Source organism: Morchella sextelata, assembly GCF_020137385.1.
Source record: "Morchella sextelata strain SCLS chromosome Unknown scls_17, whole genome shotgun sequence".
NCBI classification, from domain to species: Eukaryota; Fungi; Ascomycota; class Pezizomycetes; order Pezizales; family Morchellaceae; genus Morchella; species Morchella sextelata.
Genome location: NW_025408632.1, coordinates 30,459 through 47,915, shown reverse-complemented (window position 1 = coordinate 47,915; position 17,457 = coordinate 30,459). Strand labels below are relative to the sequence as shown.

The 17,457-nt window shown below is 46.8% G+C and overlaps 2 protein-coding genes across 2 annotated transcripts; both read right to left on the bottom strand.

Moving 5' to 3' along the window:
• Positions 1–4,096: 4,096 nt before the first annotated feature.
• H6S33_004160 (uncharacterized protein) lies at positions 4,097–6,706 on the bottom strand (the record flags this gene model as incomplete). The annotated part of the gene is made up of 2 exons (XM_044835590.1): positions 4,097–5,216; positions 5,265–6,706. 2 exons carry the CDS (start codon positions 6,704–6,706, stop codon positions 4,097–4,099), a joined length of 2,562 nt encoding a protein of 853 aa, XP_044690898.1.
• A 2,733-nt stretch (positions 6,707–9,439) lies between these two features.
• H6S33_004159 (uncharacterized protein) lies at positions 9,440–16,047 on the bottom strand (the record flags this gene model as incomplete). Its single annotated transcript, XM_044835954.1, has 5 exons — positions 9,440–9,946; positions 10,046–10,337; positions 10,798–14,314; positions 14,368–15,051; positions 15,546–16,047. The coding sequence occupies 5 exons, from the start codon at positions 16,045–16,047 to the stop codon at positions 9,440–9,442; spliced, it is 5,502 nt and encodes a 1,833-aa protein (XP_044690897.1).
• Between the last annotated feature and the right edge of the window lie 1,410 nt (positions 16,048–17,457).

Here is a 17,457-nt window from a genome sequence, read left to right as displayed (position 1 = left end):
TACATAGTGCAGGTACGCGCCACCGAGTCGAAAGGCTTGGCTTGGCATGGTATGCGTATATATATATATATCCCCGCACAGCCGCCCATACCATATATGCACCTGCCCTATTTACTCAGCGCGTGGGAAGGTTCTCTAGCTATCTCTCTCAACTCTAGCTCCTATTTGTCGATGCTGTGGGAGAAGGGTTATCATTTTTACACCCCAAGCTCGCCCGTATATTTATGCGGGGGCGGTGGGCGCTTCTCCGTCTCTACTGTCCCTACCAATGTAGGTATATGCTGGAGCACTCTGCCTCTCCCCTAACTTTGCCCTCACTTCAGCTCACAACATTGGGAGGAATCTCTCATGGAGTACTATGTATAGTAGAAGACATAAATATTCCAATCATTAAAAATCTTCCTTAGAACTTTCCTAACCACATCCATAGTAAGATCATTTTGATACGAAAGGTCTTTGTAGGGACGTTACAGACCAGTACTTGGGACATAATCGGAAAATTGCCAGTTTATTCACGTCGTGGTACGTTGAAATGGATCATGATCACGTGCGCACTCAAGAGGAGGTTCGATCGGCATCAAAGTAGTGATGGCCACGAGACAAGACGAGACCAGATTGAGAGTTGTTTAGTCTCGTATCCTGTTGGTGAGGGATAGGTGGCGGGAGTCTCGGGAATATCGTAATCTAGCACCAAACTGCTCCAATTCTTTTTCTTTTTGTTTAATTCATTAATTGTATGCAGACTATAGTCTATGACAATATCGCACTACCCCAGAACTTCCCAATCACTTCCTCCACCTCTCACAGAATAAGGAAAACGGATCCAATTGAGAGAATATTTGAGTTTGGACATATATATAATCACGTGACCCATCAAGTGCAAGTTTTTGGACCATGGATCAACTAATATTGGATCTGTAGGGTCTGAACAAGTAGCGGCCAAGTCTTGCATTATATCTCGGGACCAACCTCGGTCTCGTCTCGTGGCCAATACTACATGAAAGACGTTATTTTAGCACAGGTTTATCGACGATCTTGTTCACAGGAACTGTTGAACCCTCTTTAGACATCTTTTTATTCGATTTGAAAGCCTGTGTATAAAGGGAGATAGCAATTGATATATTGACAGAGTAAGAGGTGTATGCGAGTGATAATCCATGATTCACAGCCAGCGACTACCAGGCCAAAATCGAGAGCAAGGGAAAGGCCGAGGGGCGATAGAGAAGCAAGACCAGAGTTAGATATTCAAGTGGGAGAATTATTTACAGATGGTTTCGCTCATGTATAATGATCTTTGGGCACATATCCACAGGGGTTTTAATTGCGAGTAGTATACAAGTATGTAATCTTTGCACATAAAAACCCACTAGGCTCTATACGTACTAGCGGATGTGACAGAGAATTGACAGTACCATCTATATACATACAAGTATCTACAACCCACAACCGCGACTGCAGGCATGGCGTTTTAACTGAATACAGCGAGAGGTAGAATTATTGTAGAAACAGGGGTCTAAAAACAGCTGGGCAAGCCAATAGGACTCCTCCCATACGTCTACAATAATCTTACCGCAAGCTGTACTTGACGTATTTGACGTATCCATATAGTTGATTCATAGGTTTATATTTAGTTTTGCTTGTAGCTATACAATATACGTGTACAATTTTACTACAAGGACTCGTAGAGTAGGTAACTAAGTACCTATATAGAAGGCATGCTGCGAAGTACATGTATATAATTAATTAATTACGGTGGTGCCTAAGTTTTGCGTGTTATGCGCATATGGGCTGGAGACTGTGACCCTGACCTGTTACGACCAGGTGGGTGGGTGGTGGTAGGTGGTGGGTGCTGGGCCGGGGGCCGGGATGTCGCCGAGGTTTAAGACAACAACCTGCAGCTGTACGGGAGAGGCTGGCAATGTCTCACCTGCACGACGAACCGAGTACCTCCTCTATGGGAATTCATGCATAAAAGAAGCCAGCTCAAGATGCAGAGCCCTCCTCCGTTCCTCGTGTAGCCAACAAAAAAGTATTTACTACACTTTAAGCTTTGTGCACGCCAGTGCCAGTGTGCAGGTACAGACATTTATGTACTCGCTCTCTAGTCTAGTGGAGTGTGTGCATGTGTCGAGTATACTCTATACAGCTAGTGGCACATACACGAGATATATTGGAGAATACCAGCAAGCAGAAATCGAGTAATCCCTGATATTGGAAGTCGTTCAGCAAACATACTCTACATACCTGCTGATACTCTCATTGGGTCTGAAACAACCTCCTTTTACCACATCACCCCTGTTTGGCTCGATCGTAGGGACAGTTCTCGTTGTATTGCGATCGGGCGTCTGCTGAATGCTAATAGTTTCGTGACAACGCTGCGCGTTGAATGCTGCGCATCGATACTGGCTGCTCATCGTAGAGGCACATGTAGCCTTAAGCTTGATAAGACTGATATTTACCAATGACAACCCCGCCGCCGGGGTCAGGTGCGGGGTTGGTCAACACGCCTGACACAAGTGACCTGTAGTATTCACATTGATAAAGGGTCCGTACGAATTGACACCGCCTACATACCGCCATAACTCGATAAATTGGCTAGCTTCCAGCGATCAAAATTAGTTGTATGGGAAACCTCTGATGCAGATCGATGCCATTCAACCAATCACTCGAACAATAATTCCTGGCCAGAGATAGCCAATTTTTCGAGTTTTGGCGGTACATACAGCGAGAGATAGAATTATTGTAGAAACTGGGGTCCAAAAACAGGGTTTAAGTGGCTGACTCGGCCAATAGGTCTCTTCCCATACTTCTACAATAATTTTACCTCACGCTGTACACAATCTCTTGATCTGCAATTAATTGACACATACATACACATACACAGAGGAAAAAAAAGCAAAAGACAAGAGGACCGGGTAAGAACAGATTGACGCCTTCTATGTAGGTAGAGTATGTATGTATCATGTAGCTAGTATTAAGTTGGCCAATTGGGTTGTTGTGCGCGTCCGATATACTCTACTCTAGAGTACGTATCTACAGCAAATATTACAATACCTACTAGTTTATGCAGGGTAAGAAAGCTCTCCGTGTGCCGGGACCGTAGCCGAAGCCAAATCGTGAAGCACATAAATTGGCCACTATTAGATAGCTCCAGTTACTTTGGCACCTTTTTCTTGTGTGTGATATGACAAGGCGGTCGAGAGGCTTATGAGAGCTACCGGGGAACCCCCGGCACCATGGATTGCATTAATCCTTTGGCTGATAATCCACAGTGATAAAAAATATCGCCTAATAAATGATATTATTGTTGGAGGCTCGCATTAGTGGACATCAGAGGGTTTAGCTACATGATTTGGATAGAAACTCTAGTATGTAGACAGAAGCTCCTGTAAATTCTATTGGTTGCAGGAGTTTCTGTTAATCCAAACTACTCGGTTTCTATCCTAACCGTGGGCTAAAAGCCTCTATCGATTAGAAACCGGAGAAATAAACACGCATTATCTCCATAGGAACGAGTGTGCGGGAAACATTAAAAAGAACACGTGATCAACCATGTTGGTACTGTATCAGAGGTTCAGAGGTTCAAAGATCCCGGTGCTGCTCAGGTCTCCTATTGTCACACACCAGTGGGTACGTTGAGACGGATTTATTTTGAGAGGTAAGTAATCGATACAGGGATTGAATGACAAGGGAAAGGTATTGTTCACAACTGCGGCAAAGTAAAATACGTTTATCATGAGATTCACCAAAAGAGATGAGTCAAAGGTATTGTTGATAAGTGCGGCAAAGCAAAAGATATCTATCTTGTAATTCAACAAAATCAACTACGCGTCACATAATCCGTTCCTTTTTATTTTAGTAGTGATAATTTTGCACATATTCGACAAGCAATCTAGGATAATCCCATATAGGACACAGGAAACATGCGAAGCAAGAGAATTAACGACAAGTAGTGGCAGGAGCCGGAGAGAAAGGAATACCACGATACCCCAAGAAATTGTTGAACAAGTAAAAGAGGAAACAAAAAATCAAAGAAATAAAATCAGGAAATTAGAGACATCCGTAAAATCGTTACTAAAAAAGAAAAACGTTTCGATCAGAGGTGAGGAACGAAATTACTCCACTGTGGCGACATGAAATCTTTATCGCTAAGCCACCGCAGGGAGATGAAGGACTCCACCGTGATGAACAAAGAAGCAATGACATAGATAATTGCTGAAATAACGCAGCTATAGAGCATGATATAATGCTGTACCATCTTTACTTTACGTGGGTTCAATCCGGAAAGAACATCTTTTTTGCTGGCAGGATCTGTATTATCATACTTGATTCTGTCTTTTTTATCGAAACTGTGTATTCTAATGGCGTCGTGGATCTCTCTGAGAGCGAACGACAAAACGTTTTTGGAGCTGGTTGGTGCGGCAGCTGTTTCGGCTGGATCGCGGAGATGAGTGCGCCATAGAATATCGAACATGTCCTTGTCGTAGTCGCTGAAACAGATAACCGCAACGATCCATGTTGGGAATCCAATCATACCGAAACACGAGGCCCGCCAGAACCACATCTCAAGAGTGGTCGGAAATTGAGTGAACCAGGCACCTAGATGAAGTGAAGAAACGAGGACAACGAGGAACCCCTGTATGATGACCATCCTTGCGGTGAATGCGACCTCGGAGGACAGGTTTAACTTTTTCCAATTGCAAGAGGGGGTAGGTTCTTCTGGATTATGATTTTTATCTTGACCCTGATGTTGATGTTGAACATGTTCAGTTTGAGCTTTATTATCAGGTTTCTTCTCATCATTGTAAATGGGCCGAACGTGGGCGACAACATCAAGAAAAGCTTTTGCTGTGACTGGAGCCCATGTTGTTTGAACTTGTTCCGCAGTCTTGAGCGGTAGCAGGATCGCTTCTTTGTACAAACTATTCCTATCGGCAAGGTGCTCACGTTTGATAACAGTGTCTCCCTTGGGGTTGCCAGAGTCTGCCACGGATCCGCCAGCGCCCTCCGCGTTAGGATCGATAGCGCTTATGACATCGGTATCTCGATTATAATTATTGAGGGTGGTTCCATGACTGGTCACAGTATTACTCCTCGCGGGTAGATTATTACTCATCCCGGGCACAGGGGAACCGCCACGGCTGGCGCCGCCGTATACCGTTGAGCCCGCATAGGAAGGGGAAGCGGCACGACTGGTGGTACTCTCAGGCCTAGAGCTGTGTGCGTATGGACTGAGTGTTTCGAATCCATGGCCGGGGCTGTACGGTTCGGGGGTTTCGAATCCGCGAGAATATCTTTGAGAAGATGTTTGGGCTCCAGTTTGAGCTTGCGTCTGAGCATGAGCCTGAGGTTGAGCCTGAGCTTGCGCTAGTTCGGCTTCAGCGTTGTCTTTTGGAACTTTGGCTTTGGATTTGGCTTTGGATTTGGCTTTGGCGGCTTTGGCGGCGGCGTCAGCTTCGGCTTTGGCGGCTTTGGCGGCGGCGTCAGCTTCGGCTTCGGCGGCTTTGGCGGCTTTGGCGGCGTCAGCTTCGACTTTGGCTTTGACGGTGTCCTCTTTGGCTTTCTTTTGAGCTGCATTCAAGGGTCGACGTTCAGGATTTGACAGATGGATCGTAGTGGGCACACCAACGTCCAAAGGCTTCCTGAACCAGTAAAAGTAGATCACTGATGTACAGACGATTTGTATGAGAACGTGTATCTCAAGAAGTGTCAAGGGTAAATTGTCCGCCCACCGCGCCAACGACTGCAAAATAAGCCAAAGTGCCTGTAGACCTGCAAATATCTTTGCAATGTTACTCCCCTTCCCCTTGTCTAGCACATCTGCCTGGTTGAAGGTTTTCGGGGTGATATAGTTGGCCTTGATATATTCCACGAAACCGTGTGCGGTGAGTATCGGGCGATCATAGACATCTTGTCCGCCCATGGCCAACTTCTTTGGTGACCTTATCTTCGTCTTCTCCTTGTAGTCTTCCGGGCGGTTGTTCTCTACCCTAAATCCTCCCATCAGGACGAAAAAGGCAGCGCCGATGTCTAGCGGAACGAAGTCGCCCTTCTTCTCGATCTCTTGCTCTTGCGAGCTCGTGTCGCGCTTCTTGCGCCATAGCGAGTCGGGGTTCTTTGCCCATGAAACTACGCGCGCTCCCATGGCCAGGAAACCATTCTTGAGGTGCTCTACCCATGCAGCTATCTTGGCCAGGACACCGCCCTGGGCAGGCTCCTCTTTCGGCGGGTCGGGCCCGAGGTACTTTGCCCATGCAGCTACCAGATCGCTGGCCTGGCGATGTTCGTCCAACGCGTATATCATGACACCTGCTGGGACTATGATGGCTATAGAAGTCAAGACTAGCTTGTACCATATGCGGAGCCTTTTCTTCCCTGTTTCATTGACAGCCGGAGCCACAGTGGTCCAGACGCAGAAGATATAAGTGGCCGAACAACTGACAAGGATTCCAATAGTTCCGCGACCAGAAGGTTCGGTCCGAAACCTAAGCTTTACTCCAAGGGCCGTCGTCTCCCTGCCTTTGATTCCAACGCACGTCGTGACATCGGCAGCGGGGGTAGAGGTTGGCGCCAGCGCTCCGACAGTGCTTGTTAACGTTTCCGTTACCCAAACTGTTCCTTGAGGTACTGGGCCGCAGAGAGCGAGCGCAATGAATAAAAATATCGCGATGAGAAGTAATGGGCGTGGGTGTAGGAGAAACCCCATGTTGCTTGGTGGCCCGCGACCGAGTTGTCAGTGATGTACTCGGTACAGGTAGGACCGTAGTTGGGTCCTGCTAGTGCCAAGCTGGCTACTGAAAGACGTAGGTTAGCCATAGGCACCAACTCATAGAGTCCTCCTAGCGGAGTACGAGCGACTTGCATATGGTGGCAATGGGATCTCTGGGCTAGAAGACACCCTGAACTGTACCTTTCCGAGATGTGTCAAGCGCTTGACCAGGAATTTCTCAGCAGCTATGAATACAGGGCCGGGGGTATATATAGCTAAGCACACTAAACGATTAGATGGATGAACACAGTGTTGGTAGACTAGGGATAATTGGAATTGGGTACCTTCCAGGAGTTCTGTTGGTAGTTTAAGTTCAGATAGATCAAGAAAAAGCCACGGATTTTGTGCTAGGTAGGTACTTGTACTTGGTGTGTAATAGGAATGTGAAAGTTCAAGGACGAGGAGCGAAGAGGACTCGTACGTAGAGTCGGGATGGCACGTTGGTCCCCAAGTTTCCTGTGACTGATAATCCCTTGATTAGAGCGCTATCCTGGCCTTGAACGCTGGGGGATGGCATCGAGGAAACTTACTGATATATAAGTATTGCCTTCCGGCTTAAGGCTCTTCCTCGATCCAGTGTATACATAATGCTTGATGAGATTTTATTGGCCTTCTTTTAGAATCCGATATCACAAATCGATCCCCGCATCACACACCAAAGAAAATGCGAGATCTCACTTATAAAAGCTTGTATCATTTAATTTAGTTAACAAGAGTAGTTGACGGAGGCGAATAGCCTTTTTGGCATTGAGATGCTAAACCACCCAATTGGCCAGGCCGTAAGACCGGCCAGTACGGAAACAGGAATCATAGAAGCTCATTCGTGCCAACCCTTGTGGACTACCTACATGTAGATAGCTGCTGGTGGACGTACGGATTGGTCTGGACAGGCCTCCACCCCCGGTCCTACCCCAGAAAAGGCCATTTTGCATATGCGCCTGAGCTCCTGTACATACCTCTTAACATTTGCATACTGGACAGTTATTTTTACAGAATAGAGTACTGAAATGATGAAAGGCAAAAGCACTTGTGTCCATAAACACTAATGGGGTCCAACCAACATCGCCAAAATCTTGTATGTATCACGGATTCTAGTACTCGGCTGATCACCTTTTCTCCCAGAACCTTTCGTTGGACATGCAAGGGCGTGTCTTCCTAATGAGATTCAAGCTCAGCTTGATTCACCATTAACTCCGGGTTTTAATATTTAGGTATGGGCAGCAGTTCTGTAGGCCTATACGCCAACACCTGCTTTGTTGTGGATTGAGGGGATTGAGGGGCAAATTCTAGGATCGGTTTTGACGCCGTATTGAGCTGGTCCCGCTAGCTTGAGAACAAGCAAGAAATGCACTTTTTAATATCGAGTTGAATAATGCGCACTCATACCGCACATCATGGACTTGTTCTTAATGACACCCACTACTCGTAGTTTTTTGACGTTTCCGGACGCGACCACTATTGCATGCCATATAAAAGATAGCCTTGGCGGGTTCTTTCTGTGTATGCAATAGCAGTTGCGTCCGGAAACGCTGTGAAATTGCGAGTACTGCGATATTCTGCGCATGCAGGGCGTGAGTTGTTGTAGTCTACTCTACGAGAAGTGGCGATGCTGTATGATTGGTTTTGAGTGATATTTCACATGATTTCACTTTTACTCTATGGCAAATTAAAGGTAATTAAGTTACCGATCAAAATAACTATTCTAATCCAATCTGATTCTCGAATCGAATGATCCTACTTGTATGGGGACATGTATGTACACGTATGCTGCAAATTTGGGAGGTTCACGCGTCAGCCCACAGGATGCGCCACTATAGAGTACCCCGTCCACCGAGTTTGTAGAACCCCCGGTACTTGATCATCCAACACTGATAAACGTGGGGTTTGTGGTTATAGAATGCGATTCGATAGGGATTGTGATGCAAAATGCAGTTCTGAGGATACAGATTTATAGAGCGAATTAAGTCATTACTCTACTCGTAATTCAATCAAAAACCCTAGCTGGAATTACGCTCTGCGGTTAAAGTTCCGGTTCTAGTAGATTGCATGATGTCCAAGGCGGACAACATCCCAAACCTCGTGGGCAAGGCATCAAAATAAACTTAAGCATCCAATACGACGGCAGTAATTGGCTCGGGAACCCATGGCCCTCAGCTGAACCGTGCCCGGAATGGTCCCAGGATGTGTGAATGGTTTCTCAGCATTTATTAACCATCTGTATATCATATTTGCAATCTCAAGGACCAAACAAAAGGCGGCTGTGGAACTCTACCAGGATATTATATGCGAAATAAAGCATTGAAGTAGAGAATACTCTGTCTGCAGGATCGAAGCTAGGACTTAGACTCATGCTCAACAATGCTGGTACTACGTGCCTTGCGACTTCGCACGATTATTAGTGGGCATGGTGAGACGGCTTATTTGAAAGTACTTTCTACTCTTTTTTTTTTTTTTTTTTTTTTTTTATATCAAGCTCTATTGTTTCTAGGTACAAAGAATCGCATAAAGTATAAACTATGGCGTAAAGACCTATCCCCGACCGGCTGTTTTTTTTCCACCTATATATAAAACTTACGAAGACAAAAGGAAAATATGAGAGGGGGGAAAATCCTTAATGGGGCCTCCGAGAACCTAGTCTCCTGGAGGTAGTGGTGGGGTGGCGCGGCGTTTTTATGAGATTTCCATCGCGGTCTGGGGGTTGGGGGGGGTCGGGGGAGTGGTGGGTTTCCTGCTGGGGCAGGCTGGGGCGAAGGAGCGGTGGGTCCCGTTGCAGTTGACGCACTTGGAGGGAGAGATTTCGCAGCAGTTTTCAAGAGGCGCCGATGCTCCTTTGCACGTGGCAACTGGGCAGCGGTGGTCTTGGAGCTTGTGGGGGAGGGTGCACAGGGGGCAGGCGACGGGGGACCTGCATCCCTGGGTGGCGTGGCCAAGTTTGCAGCAGTTCCTGCATTGTGTGGTGGGGGATGCTCGCCACATGACGTTGCAGCGTCTGGGGCGGGAGAAGAGGCGGATAGTGGTTCCAATGGTTGCTGCCTCTTCCGCCATCATGGAGACGATGACAGAGGTGGTGGCCTTGGAGGAGCGGGAGGTTTCGTCCGTGTTTAGGAAACGGACGGCAGCGGGGGTGATGCCAACGGCTAGTTTAAGCGCGGAGGGCAAGATCTCCTCTAGGCATTCCTGGTTGGGGAGCTCGTAGAGGGGGACGCCATGGATGGCGAGATCGACGTTGGTGGGAGCGGTGCGGAAGGTGGTGAAGGGGTTTTATGGGGAGGCTACCTCCATGTTCAGAATCGTGGTGAGGGCCTCGAAGAAGGGTACGTAGACCGTTGATGGGACGGTGGGAGGAGCGGTAACAGAGACTGTGCCTCTGTTGTTGATGGTGACGGTGAGGGAGGTGACAGGGGCGACTTGGTGGCTTCGGGCCAGAGCTTGACCGAAGAGGCGGGGGAGGGTTGCCGACAGCCTTTCGGCATTGGCGATGGGGCAGGGGGTAGTCCTGGTGGCGAAGAAGCGGCGGTGGGCAGACGGTAGGGGCTTCGCCTTCGGGGTGGATCCTGTATAACGGGGACTATGGACGTAGGGACTATGAAGCCAAGGAATACAACCGAGGCGAAGACGTAGACGTAGGAGATTCGTGGACTATGGACTATGGGGCCGAAGGATACACCTAAGGCAAGAACGGGGACTGTGGACTGTGGACTATGGATGGTTATACCTGGTCTAGTATACCGGGTAAACCCTATGACGTAGCGCGAACCAAATAGTATTCGTAACTGTACAGAGGTTGCGTAAAGAGAAAAGGAAAAGAAAGAGAAACAAGAAATCACAAAACAACGCCCCCCTTATATATCCATACCCAATCCCAATACTGACTCATACCCTCCATAACAGAAACAGAAAGAACATAATAGAAACCCACTATACAAATCCCAATCACACTATATAACCCTTCCTCTTCGTACCCTAACACCTCACATAACCAAACCACATGGCTGCCGTTACAGACCACTCCCCCCTCTACGGCCTACCTCCTGGTAGGCTTAGGCTTCCATGGATATCGTTTGTGAAATCGTTTGACAATATCGGGTGAATGTTCAACATCCGATATTGGCTGCCACGAAGCTTCGTCATAACTGGCATACTTAACCAAATATTCAAATCTTCCCCGACGATCCCTGGAATCCAAAATATCTTCAACTTCCCACTCCTCCTGTCCTTCAACTTCGACCGGCGGTGGTGGTAACTGTTGTTGTCCTGGTAAAGGATCGTTTGCTGCAGACGACAATAAAGAAACATGGAATACAGAATGAACTTTCATAGAACGAGGGAGTTCCAACTCATAGGCGTAAGGACTAACGATCCGTTTCACGACGTACGGTCCAATACGTTTCCAATCAAGTTTTTTCGATGGTCGTTTAGTAAGGACATGGCTGGTCGATAAGAAAACTTTATCCCCTACACGGTAGTGAGGTGCTGGAGTCCGACGTATATTGGCGGACTCTTCTTGAATCTTTTGCGCTCGAAATAGTTCATCTTTTAGAAAATCCAATATATCTTTCATCTCCCTTGCAATACTATTGGCCTGATCCTCCGCTGTCGTCCTACCATGTTCCAAAGGACCAAAAGTCATTCTTGGATTCCTCCCTGAGTTGGCGTAAAATGGAGAGATTCTCGTCGTTTCAGAAGCATGGTTATTTGTTGCAAACTCGGCCATTGGCAACCATCGAACCCAGTCGTCCTGTTGATAAGAAACATAACTTCGAAGGTATTGTTCCATCACAGCATTGATTCTTTCCGTTTGTCCATCCGTCTGGGGGTGAAACGCTGTAGAGAATTTTGGCAATATTTCCAAACGATCGCAAAGGGACCTCCAGAATTCCGCAACAAATTGTGTTCCTCGATCCGATACCATAGTTTCAGGAAGTCCATGTAATTTCCAAACATTATCGATGTACATCCTCGCTACTTCTTTTGAATCCGCCTCTTTAGTTGTAGGAATCAGATGTCGCATCTTGGTCAGTCGATCTACTACCACCAATATCGCATTATATCCATCGCTTTCCGGAAGGTCAGTAACGAAATCCATTGATACATCCCTCCATGGTCCATCGGGTATTGGCATAGGTCGAAGTACCCCATAAGGTGCATTGCGTGGTGCCTTGCTACGGGCACACACATTGCAATTCCTAACGTACTGGTCGACATATTTTCGCATCTGTGGCCAGTAGTACTCTCGATTCAGGAGCCCCAGAGTCTTCGCTCTACCGGGATGTCCTGCTGATGGTTTATCGTGATATTCCTTCAAAAGTCTTAACCGAAGGTCGTTGACGTCCGGTACATAGAGTGCACCACGGTAAAGTAGCCGACCGTTGTTATCTTCCATACATTCGGCAAGCGAGATCTTATTCGAATGACGGATACCGTTCCGAAGCATCGCGAGTACTTTGTTCGGGAAACTGTCAACTTGGTAAGCATTTAAAAATAACTCTTCTACAGTGGACATTCCTTCAGCGGATTCATTTGAAAAAGAACCCGCGAACAAACTTAGCTTTGAATCCAAATTTTTTCGCTTCAAAACCACCTGGCTTTGATGCATCAACCGTTCATCCCCCTCCTTAGGTAGGTCACCCGACCTCCTAGTTAATGCATCCGGCTTTACCCCTTGTTTCCCTGGTCTAAATTGAATGACGAAATCGAAGCGTGAAAGAAATTCCGACCAACGGGCTTGTCGACGGTTTAATAGCTTTGTTGACATAAAATATTCGAGGTTCCTATGATCGCTGAGGACTTCGATTGGAAATTGTGCTCCTTCCAAATGATGTCGCCATTCCTCAAAACATCGTACAATTGCCAGGAGTTCTTTATCATAGATTTCATAGTTGCATTCCGCAGGGGAATGCTTCTTTGAGAAGAAAGCAACTGGATGCAAAATTCCCTCGTCGTCGCGTTGGGACAAGATTCCGGCAGAAACATAGTCGGATACATCGGTTTCCACCACAATCCTCCGATCCGGATCAAAATGCGCAAGTATCGGTGCTGTGGTAAACATCCTTTTCAATGTCTGAAATGCTTCCTCCCTTTCATCCGTCCATTCGAATTTAACATTCTTTTTCGTCAAAGCTGTAAGCGGAGCAACAATTTTCGAATATCCCAAAATAAACCGTCTATAGAAATTGGCAAATCCCAAAAATACTTGAACATCATGAAGGTTCCTTGGTATAGACCACTCCAAAACATCGACAACTTTCTTCGGATCCATTCGATTCCCATCCGGGGTGAGAATCAAACCAAGATACTTCGTTTCTTGAACCATAAACTCACACTTCTCGGGTTTAAGATGGACATGATTCTCATCAAGTACCTTCAAAACTTTTTGAATATGTTCCTTGTGTTCCGATAGAGTTTCGGAATAAATCAGGATATCGTCCAAATACGCTGTTACAAATTGGTCGAGGTAGGGGCGTAGAATATCATTAATCCAATGTTGAAATGTGGCAGGGGCATTCGCTAATCCAAATGGCATTACGGTATACTCGAAATGTCCATAACGAGTTCTAAATGCTGTTTTCCATTCATCCCCCTCTGCTACCCTGATTTGATTGTATCCCCATCGCAAATCCAACTTGGTATAATACTGTGCCTTTGACAGTTTAGCCAGAGTTTCCTTCAAAAGTGGTAACGGATACCGATTTTTAACCGTGATTGCATTGAGACCTCGATAATCCACGCAGAGCCGGAGAGTCCCATCACTTTTCTTTACAAATAGTATGGGTGCTCCCACTGGTGATTCACTAGCTCGAATAAATCCCTTGGGTAGATTTTCATCGAGGTATTCCCGTAGTGCTTTTAGTTCCACCTGGGAAAGGCCATATATTGGTCCATACGGTGGTCGTTTTCCTTCTTCTAAAACAATTTCAATATCGTGGGACGGCCGATGTGGTGGAAGGACTGAAGCATCATATTCTTGAAACATATGGAGACGATGGTAGAACTCCTTTGGTACTAGTTGCTTGATGTCGACGGTGGATTTTTCAACTGCTGAAACAACAACAGTATGATGTTCCGGTAGAGGGATCGATATCCCATGGGCAGTGACTGTCGTTCCACTGAGTGAACAGTGTTGACAACAGCTTCGAGAGTCAAAAACAAGTAAATTTTCCTTCGGCCGAATCGTAACATCGTGACGTCGCATCCAAGGTATTCCCATCACCATTGGATAGTGTCCCAGCTTCGTTACAAAACATAATGCAGTCTCTCGATGACCATGGATATCCAGCGACACGTTGACAATATGGGTGATCTTTCCTGATTCAATAGGCCTCCCATCCATAACATCTACCTGACGAGGTACCTTAAGGCGGGTCATTGTGAGATTATTATGGCGTGCAAAAGATTCATCAATAAAAGCATATCCAGAGGCTCCGGTATCAATAAGGGCATAAGTGGGTATAAAAGAGTCAGAATTCTGAGAAACCGAACAGGTAACGACAAGAGGGTCTTCGGACATCTTGTCCTCTGACACGGTAGCAGCAGAAATAACAGAGACTGATGGCGGGGCTAGCCCCTTTGGTTTGCCATTTTTTACCAAAGGGGCTGACCTTTTAACGCCGACTTTTGAGACACTTGTTCAATTGGCTTTTCTCGCCAATTGTTAATGGTACGGGGGTCTTGGGAGCGAGGGGCGAGGTAGCGAGACTTGGAAACATGGCGAGATTGGGTTTTAACTCTAGCGGCAGAAACGGAGACACGGGAGCGAAGATCGGCAATAGTGGCATTGGCTTGAACTTCCCAGGCTTTTGCAACAGAAGTGATGTGAAGAATTTCATCTTCAGCATCAGCGAGGTTCTCATCGGCAATGGCGAGATTTTCCTGGTGTAGTGCGAGACGGAACCGAAGCTCTTCTTCTTCAACCTTCGATTCCTCCAGCTCAATCTTCAAAGCAACGATAACCTCGTCGCGACCTCGGATGATTTCGGTAGAATCTTCCTGGTTATCGCACAAGGTTTGCCAAAAATCGGCAGCCTTTTCATTGGCTGCTTCTAGTTCTGTAGTGAGGCCGACAATGACCTCTTCCTGGGCCGTATCGATAACGGGTTCTAATGGCGCAGGGGTGTCAAGAGGCTTGATGAGAGCCTCCAAACACTCAGCAATAAGACTATGAGCCTCCGTAAGTTCTTCGCCGAAGTCTATATCGGCTGGGAGGGGACCATAGGTGGTCAGAAATTCTGAAAGACGCTGCAACAGCGTATCCTGAGTGGTGTCGGACATAGTCGCGACCAGAGCTAAGCAAGGTGGTGTTGTATCGGTTGGCTGTAGAGGACGCAACCTAAGTATAACGGGGACTATGGACGTAGGGACTATGAAGCCAAGGAATACAACCGAGGCGAAGACGTAGACGTAGGAGATTCGTGGACTATGGACTATGGGGCCGAAGGATACACCTAAGGCAAGAACGGGGACTGTGGACTGTGGACTATGGATGGTTATACCTGGTCTAGTATACCGGGTAAACCCTATGACGTAGCGCGAACCAAATAGTATTCGTAACTGTACAGAGGTTGCGTAAAGAGAAAAGGAAAAGAAAGAGAAACAAGAAATCACAAAACAACGCCCCCCTTATATATCCATACCCAATCCCAATACTGACTCATACCCTCCATAACAGAAACAGAAAGAACATAATAGAAACCCACTATACAAATCCCAATCACACTATATAACCCTTCCTCTTCGTACCCTAACACCTCACATAACCAAACCACATGGCTGCCGTTACATCCTGGGGCCGGGGCTGCGGCTGCCTTGGCTGCCTTCTTGCTGGGGGGGTTGGGTGGGTTGGGGGTGGATCGAACCACTTGTGCATACATGGGGGTTGCCCTCGGTTGGGCAGGCTTGGCGGGCGGGGTAGGCCTGTGGGGGGCCTGGGGTGCGGGAGGGGGGAGGCTGGTTCTCCCGATGAGGGTGTCCAGTTTTTGGACGATGAGAGGGTCTGAGGGGGTGGGAGCAGCTTTGGGGGCTGCGATTGACTCCCTCAGGGAGGCGATGTCGTCTCCTAGCTTGGAGACTGCTTCGGCGAGCTGTTTGTTTTGATGAATAGTTCCTAATAAGAGGAGGGTCATCAAATGACTGGAGTCGCGGTGGTCTCTGCCGCCGATTGATCTCTCAACCTCAGCAGCGAGGGTGGTATTGAGCTCTGGGAGGCCAAGGACCTCGTCGAGCGAACTAAGGTTGACTACCTCGAAGAGGGCCTTCCTTTGTGCGATTTGGGCGACCGACATGAAGCCGGAACGGTGGGGGTTTTTGGTGTGTGAGAACGGTTGTCACGTAAAAAAGAGGAGGTTGGTTTCAAAAACCAAGGAAGAAGCGGGGAAGAAGGATGAAGTACTTTCTACTCTACTCTACTCTACAGTATGAGATGTAGTTAGGGGCCTATTCATTGGCTTGACCTGCATGCAGCCAATTCATAACCCAACCACCCCTGTCATATACAGTTTCCGGTAGAATTATTGCGAAAGTCAGAGCTAAAAGAGTGGATTTTGTTGGTCTGTGCTCGTAGCAAAAATCTTTTAAGGGCCAATAGGACTATCGGGTCACGGAGAACCCACTTTCGCAATAATTCTACCGGAAAGTGTATACTTGGCGCGGACCAACCCAAACTCGCAGTCCATGGATAAGGCAATTCATTGAGAGAATATCGCCTAACTGCATGCTCTGGTTCATTTTTTGATTAATATGAGATGAGAAACAAAACAAAAGTGATAATGACAGGTTCCTCCAGTAGAGATGTTTCGCTGGGAGCTCTTTCAAACTTGGGTAGGGTTGCATGCCAGATACGGGAATGCCTTGGTGTGATAGGTGTATTGGCGATCGGTGGAGACTTTGGGAAATACATATTGGAATTCGCACCTACAGAGGCCTGGATAGAACTCCTTACGCTTGGTTAAGGATAGGTCTTAGCTTGCATGGTATTTACTGAGTCAGGAAGATCTCTGGTTAGTGCTCTTCTCCACTACGGTATACTCCTTCCTCCAGCCACAACGGGCACTTACAGTGCGGTATCCGAGCTTAAAAGATCTGGTGCGAAATCTCTCTAATTAAAGCTTATGATGAAGTTTGTCCTCTACCACGTCAGATCGCCGCGCCCCATTTTTAGCTCTTTTTGTTCACTCTGTTCTCCGTTTTCTTTTCATTTCCCTCGGCGTGTCGCCGTTTGAGAAATTCACTCTAGCACCAGCCGTAGGAGTCCCTTCAGCGGGTTCAAACCGGCCATGGGAGACTTAATCAATGTAGGATATCAGATCTAGTCCTCTGGGAACATAAAAGACTATCGAGCCTGACTCTACTAGCAATTTAAATGAATCAATTAATGTATTATTCGCCAAGGCGAGCTGAATAGAATTCATTTACAGGGGACGTCGTCTGTAAATGAGACAAGTGATTCATTTACAATGGATTTACCGGGTGTCATTTCGTGACACATTAAAGTAGACTTTTCTGTACCCACGTTACATTAATATTGCATATTACGACCATCTTCCCGTATAGGTTAACAACAATTCTGTCTTATTTGGCGTATGTAATATTATAGTCTATCAAGTGTTTCTGGAGCTTATGGGTTCAACTATCGCTGCCAGTAATAGTTTTGCTTTTCTTGGGCAAAAAAGTAATTGATCGCCTATAAAATCCTT